Source organism: Sinocyclocheilus anshuiensis, unplaced genomic scaffold, assembly GCF_001515605.1.
Source record: "Sinocyclocheilus anshuiensis isolate Anshui unplaced genomic scaffold, SAMN03320099.WGS_v1.1 scaffold54, whole genome shotgun sequence".
NCBI classification, from domain to species: Eukaryota; Metazoa; Chordata; class Actinopteri; order Cypriniformes; family Cyprinidae; genus Sinocyclocheilus; species Sinocyclocheilus anshuiensis.
This window is the reverse complement of record NW_015547654.1, coordinates 846,151-853,493: the sequence shown is the minus strand read 5'-3', so window position 1 is coordinate 853,493 and position 7,343 is coordinate 846,151. Positions and strand designations below refer to the sequence as shown.

The following is a 7,343-nucleotide window of genomic DNA, read 5'->3' as shown; positions in this document are numbered from 1 at the left end:
AAACTTTAATTGAACAATTGAACACAGAACCACAGCAAACAAATAAATAAAGGCAAAAGTCTTAACATTAATAAATATCAGATGCCTCAGCTTGGGTATATTGATGCGATTTCTCCTCTGTGAATATTTGTCTTGTTTTTGAGAAGACTCTCTGAGAAGACCGATGTTGCAACATTGCAGTACCTTAACCAACGCGCTTGCGTTTAAATTAGGGATGGGCGTATCGATCCAAAGTATCGATATATCGATACTGACGCGAGTATCGAAAGTATCGATACTCAAACAAAAATATCGATTCTAAGGTGTGTTTTATTTACCAGTGATTTTGTTAATTTAACAACAACAACAAAATTCGTACAATATGCATTGAATTGGACGAATAACCTTTGTTAGGTATCGACGAAACTGCCTTGAAAAATATCGGTATCGTATCGAAAACAAAATAAGTGGTATCGCCCATCCCTTGTTTAAATCCGGCTCCCCGTCTCTCTCGCTCTGCGTACCTGGCCTGTACCACTACACTCGCTATATTCAGAGCTTGTGTCCCCATTAATGGTATGATCCTAGTCTGTCCGCATGTGATTGATCATGTGATTAGCCGCATCATCCGCATGTTTTTTTTTTTGTTTTTTTTTTGTAACGAACAAATGCATACAAATAAGGCTTATATGAAAACATTAAACAAAAAAATGCTAACCAACACACAAACTATTCACAATTGCTAAATTGGGCTAAAATGGAAGGCTCCGGCTGAAGATTCGGCTCTCCCCGCGGGAGTCGGCTCTTCTCGTTCGCTACAAAGAATAGGCTCTTAGAGCCACCGGCTCGTGCGCGAACGACACATCACTACTTCAAGAGTTTATCAAAACAATGCCTTGAATAGGACTAACGTTACTCCTCGGCATGTATGTTTTGATTCGCTGAAAAGAACCGGTTCATTAGAGTCATTTGCTCGGGAATCGAACGCTGGTCATAGGGTTTCGGTTCTCGTCCTTTTGCAAACATGAGAAATGCCATTTAATAAATGAAGTTTAACTTATAACAATTTTGTATCTTAAAAGAAAATATTTTTTAAATCTCTTCTCAAAGACCAAATGAAATGGAAAAAATAAAGCAGTCTGATTTCGTCTTGACAAGTAGCCTAAAAAAGCAATGTATAGGCTAAGCACTAATTTAGTTGTAAGGTCTCAAAATTAATAGACAACTGTTTTGTGTTCTGTCTTGCATTGTATTTTATTACATGGTCAAAATGTGCCTGTAAAAATCTGTAACCCTGTATAATCATGGTAATGTTGTATTTCTGTTACCTATCAGCCTTCCAAAAAAAAAAAAAGCAATAAAAAAAAAACAATAATTAAGTTGAATATCCTTAATGGCCAATAACATGTTTTTAGGTTCTTGATAACAAAATATTTTTTTCTTCTGGAACATGATACTCATAACACTTATAATCAATTGACAAGACCACTGAAATGGTCCCTGAAAGTTTTTAAGGCAGTTCACTTTAAAGCATAAAATATTTATTCACACAACTGCCACAACACATTAAAATCTGTTGTGGCCTCATTTTCATACAGCAAAATGTTCATAATCCATAATTAGCCAGTGCAAATTTGTACTAAACCCAAATATGATTTTTTAACAGCTTTCCCAGCTGTGTAGTGTTTCAGATACAAATTAATCTTTTAATTGCACCAAATAATTAACCATCTTTTCTAACCCACCAATAATATGAAGGAAAAAGTGACTAAACTGGTAGTTTGTTACCGGTAGAATGTTGAACACACCCTCCTTTAGTCTCTTACGTACTCCTTTTTTTGTTATTCATTTGGTAAGTATCCAAGTGCAACTGTGGAAATGAAACTACAATAGAGTGCTATTCTCTGAAAGCTGCTTTGCAACATTCTGTTTATCATCCTGTCCAGCAGTACTAGCGCTCGCCTCCGCTTCATCCCCTTCCACCATAAACACGGGCCAGTCAGAGTCTCTAGCGCCTCTCTCCATAGATTCAGACTGGATGCTGAGGTTCATAGAGGAGGCATCCTCATTGGTTGTAGTAACAAAGGTGCAGCCATCACAAATTCCAAATCGCTTCATTCCCTGGGACACAATGCCTGAGAAAACTCGACGACAGCCTTTGCACACAATGGGCCAGGTGGAGCGATGGACCTTCAAAACAAAAAATATACATGAATGAAGTTTCACTTAACTTTTTTTTTTTATATCTCTAAAGAAAATATTTTAAATTCTCTTCTCAAAGACAAAATGGAATGGAAAAATAAAGCAATAAAACATTAATGACAACTACTTGACAATTTGCAAAAATTAATGTATAGGCTAAACAATAATATGGAGATTTAAATATTTAAATCACATCCATCTCATGTTTTTAAAACATGTTTTTGAATGTAGTGCATTTGTGTTAATGTATTCCAAAAACATGAATGAATTCCAAAAACAAATTCATTAATACAGTTACTTTCATAAGGAAAATGTCATAGTTATTTGTTTGAAATTTGCTGTTACTTATTTAACTTTGATTAAATTCCACTACACATATACATACATACATACATACATACATACATATATATATACATACATATATATATATATATATACATATATATCTACACATATACATACATATATATATATATATATATATATATATATTTTATACATTTAAACAAATATCATAAAATAATATACTTTAAGTGCAAGCATTTGTAAAAAAAAATCCCCCCTGAATATTTTCAAAAATGAAATATAATAAAATAAAAGAATGTTATGAGACTGTTAATATATTCACTACAACAACTGTAAAACAGCAATAACTGTAATGGACTATAAATTATGACCAATGCAATGCCATCTTAGTGTATTGTTGCATAATTTAAACTATCAGCCAGTGATATATTTAAAGTTGGACATATAGTACATCCAACTTCACCTGCATACATGCAATACACTTATGTAAAGCAATATAGGCTATTCAGCAAATCTTGGCAAAGTGACTGTTTATATTGTTGCAAAATGTAAATACAGCTCTGTATGTAACTTTATATGTATAAACTTTTTATACATGGAGTATATTCCCATAAAGCGCAATATACTATATAACAAATCTCAACTGCTTGTTTATATTGTTGCAAAATGTCAACTATATTATTTCCATCTGCTAAATGCAACTACAAGGCATGACAATGATAAAATATTATAAACATTAACAATGTTTTTTTTTTTGTTTTTGTAAAGCTGCTTTCAAACAATGTGTACTGCGAAAAGCACTATACAAATAAAATGCCTTGACCAGAATAATTTAAATTTATATCAAAAGCATGACTATTTCTGAGAGATTCAATACTTTGACATTCTAGTGTTTGCATAAAACACGCCTTTCTCTGGAAATAATTAACCACAGGTAAGTACAGCAACAGGATTTCTGTGTATATTTAACACTGACACTTGCTCATGTTCTTACTCTGGCCAGTCTGCAGAACAAAAACAAACTGACTAACAGCAAGTTCAGTTAAATGAGTGCAATACTTTCAATGCAGTTAAACATTAACCTCACAAGCAACCAATTGACCCTTTGCTGCTCTACAGCTACACATTCGGATATTTCCCAAATCTTATGAAGCCTTACAGAAATTGCATGAGTGCGAAGATGTTCTTGTCTTGTGAAACGTTTGCCGCAGACCTCACAAGGATACGGCCTTTCTCCTGTGTGGCAGCGGATGTGCCTCTTCAAAATACCCTTCTGTTTGGCCGTGTATGGACAGAATGGACATTTGTGCAGCCTCCCTATGTAAACACACACAAATATATCACAACACAATTCAAAAATGATTCCCTGCATCCAAATTCCATACTATATAGTAGGAGAAAAACAACATACGAGCCAAGTAATATGTCCGAATGCATAGTATTCATAAAACAGTAAGCAAAAAGTCCCCAGATGACTTGCGCATTTTAGAATCTCATCTGAAGTAGCATCTGATTAACACTTTACTACCCAATGAGGCCATGGGAGGATTTGAGAATGGCAGTGAAATGACTCAACTGACACCAGAGGTCAGATGACAGTGAAAACCTGTTGGATGTAGTACATCATTCATACTGTATGGAACATACTTTATTTAAACAGACTTGAAGCAAGTTACAGCATGTAATTTACAACAATTTTATTCAGCATCTCTCACCTGGATCATCCCCATACCAGTCATTCTGAATCTCCATCCCACAGGGCCCCGCAGGACCGAGCACGTCATCGCCACGGCCAAATCCACCGACGTACCCCAAACTCTGGGAAAAGTGTTCATCACGATTAGGGTTCATCCCGGCTCTGAACAGCACATCTGGAAACTGCTTCATTGGGCAATTAGCAAATGATACGGAGGAATGCTCAGTGCTTGGAGCTGGACTAGTGTTAACAGTTCTCTCCTCGTCCTGATTTGGGCCTTGACAAAGAGTCGTGTCTTTGGATTCCCGTGAAGATTCACCCTCCTCATCAGGGTCATACTCTATTTTGGGATGCACCAAACCTAGAAGCAATCCTGGGGTGGACGAGTTGACTAAATCTGGGCCTGGACTGATCTTCAGTGGAGCATTCATGCGAGGATGGTTGGGAAAAGCTCCTTGGGAGATTTCCCCTTCAGAGTCTTTGCTACTGGTGGCCGCTGGTGTGCAGACAGCAGCTGTTGGGGCGTCATCAGGGCTGAGGGCCTCAGTGACCTGACAGGTCCTTTGGTCGGCTTCGGAAGTGGATGCCACAGGAGCACTAGTGGCTGAAACTCGGTTTTCACTATCATTGAAGTCCTTGTGTCTCTCCCTCTCCCTGTTACAGATCTCCAGGGATGACTTGATGTAGCCCTTGCAAAAGTTCACCACGTCGGTCATCTGCAGGTAGCTCGCAGCTGACATTATTTCAATGACATTGTCGCTGCGCAGGTCCAGGCGACCTGAATACAGAAAGTCTAGGATGAAGGAGAATGCCTCGGCTGTGACGATGTCCAGGGAGGCCGTGCTGTGTCTCTGACCATTGTCCTGCAGGTAATGCACCAGCAGCACCCGAAAATAACCACTGCTGGCGAAGAGAATATTACGATGGGCTTTAAAAACACGTCCCTCTACTATGATGCTGCAGTCACAGAAGAAGTCCCTCTTACGCTGTTCGTTCAGCTCGGACAAGAGCCGGGACAGGTAGGAAGGAACCTCCATATTCACTGTATTAGAGCCATGTGTTTCTCTGGAAGAATAAAGGTGAACAAATAAATCAATGTTCATGAGAAAGACATTCCATGAAATAGTTCCATACTCTCATACTGCTATAACCTTCACAAAGAGATAAAATAGGGTGACCAAATGCCCCGTTTTCCAGAGGCGGTCCTGCCCTGGAAATGTACACATTTTTTGTAACACTATATAACTATACCAGTTGGTTGAAAGTACACTATGATATGGGAAAATAATAACTAAACAATTACATTTGCAATAATTACATTCACAGAAAGCATGTAATCGGTGCTTTGAGCCTAAAACATCATAACATCATCTTTTTGACCCCAAAACATCATAATTATATATGGAACCCACAACAATAATAAAAAACGCATAATACACATAAGAAATGCAACTCAGATTCTCTCATTTTTAATGAATAGATACTGATAAGTCCACTGAACGAGAACATTTCCAGGTTCCCATTTCAGAAGTCTGACCACATTAAGATTATATACTGACTATCATACCAATGCCATATTGTTAATTAATGCAAAATACATTACAAACATTTAAAGTGCAATTTACTCTAGACGAAGTTAGAGGTTATATCACTGTCACAATAGTATCAAAAGTGTCTGAACCCAATCAAACTCGCGCTACATATCGGTGGTTCTAATTTATGAACAACAGAAATACGATTTTGACAATCGTTATGTTTTACAACAGCATTGAATTTTGGAAATGAGCGAATTATAAGAAGCAGCAGCGAGCAATAAGAAAAAAAAGCCCACTGCATCGTAACAAATCCAGCGCAATCGAAATAACTCGGAACAGCTTTAACACAATTAATATTAGCCTCTGATGCTATAAACCCATTTGTTTAAACTTACGTTTAGGTGTCTGATTGTTCCTCATGGTGATCTTTTAAAAATGTCTCCCTGATTGACTGCTTCCTGATTTCTACGTTGTACTTCCTGTCGCTGCCGTAGCAGCGGGCGGAGTGTTTAAATCGCTCCTTACCCCCTATATAGTCTACAACGACGGATGTCAGCCATTCGTTCACTGGTTTATACTCACAATGCACACTGTACACTCGTCGAAGCACTACTGCTCAAAATCCAACTCAAGAGAGAGCGAGCGCGAGAGAGTTTGAACGGGATAAGCAGTCCTGTTTCTATGTCCCCAGGGTCCTAAAGGGAGGTTTAGGGTTAGGGACCCCCCTACGCTGGCTATAGTTTTAAAAACTTTTTATTGAATAACTTGATTAAAGCAGTATTAGATTAAAATAAATTAAAATTAAAATAGATATGAATAAGGTTACACATTTTTTAACTAGGCCTATTAACTTTTATAGTTAATGTGTTTTCTCTAATGAGTAACTAATTCACTGAGGTGGCAGTTTTGTCCCAAGATTGTAGTCGATGATTAAAAGTGTTCAGTAATCATCTACACCCTGCCTCAACTATTTAGTGCCTGCATGTTCATGCCTTGTGTGTGTGAGAGAGAGAAAGTAGGCTAGATGGGATTTAGAAAGTTGTTAGTATGCTAGGTAGGCTGCTATATTGTTATAACAAGTACTGCAACACTTTTTAGAGTAAGTAGGCCTATGCCTACAGTAATCAAATTACTTTTTAGAGTAACTTTTTTGAACATATCTCTCTGCCTGACTGATGTGGTCTAATTTGTCTGTCGAGGCAGAACTTAAATAGTATCTCAAAAGGAAATGTTCGCTCAAAAATAAAAAATTCCTCGTGTTGTTTTACAGCTGTATGACTTCGTTCATCTTGCAAAAGAATATATTTAAGAATGTCTTGAATGAATTGAAGTTAGTGGAGTCCAAAAGAAAATTTCCAAGCACCAAATGTTTTAATGTACTATCACATTTGATTTGGACTCTCTATAGATGAGTAAATAGCAGGGGTGTGGACTCGAGTCACTTGACTCGAGACTTGACTCGGACTCGAGTCCCAAATTTGATGACTTGCGACTCGACTCGAAATAATTAAAGAAGACTTGAGACTCGACTTAGACTTTGACAGCAATGACTCGAGACTTGACTTGGACTTGAGCCCTGTGACTCGGAAAGACTTTATGATCAGATCAAAGTCGTTATAGAC

General features: G+C 37.4%; 1 protein-coding gene across 1 annotated transcript; it reads right to left on the bottom strand.

Annotated features, from left to right (window-relative positions):
- Positions 1–1,194: 1,194 nt before the first annotated feature.
- On the bottom strand, positions 1,195–6,342 carry LOC107702107 (zinc finger and BTB domain-containing protein 8B-like). The gene is made up of 4 exons (XM_016504329.1): positions 6,117–6,342; positions 4,206–5,251; positions 3,650–3,807; positions 1,195–2,169 (listed from the first exon to the last, which is right to left on the bottom strand). Exons 2-4 carry the CDS (start codon positions 5,221–5,223, stop codon positions 1,864–1,866), a joined length of 1,482 nt encoding a protein of 493 aa, XP_016359815.1. The 5' UTR covers positions 5,224–5,251; positions 6,117–6,342; the 3' UTR covers positions 1,195–1,863.
- Between the last annotated feature and the right edge of the window lie 1,001 nt (positions 6,343–7,343).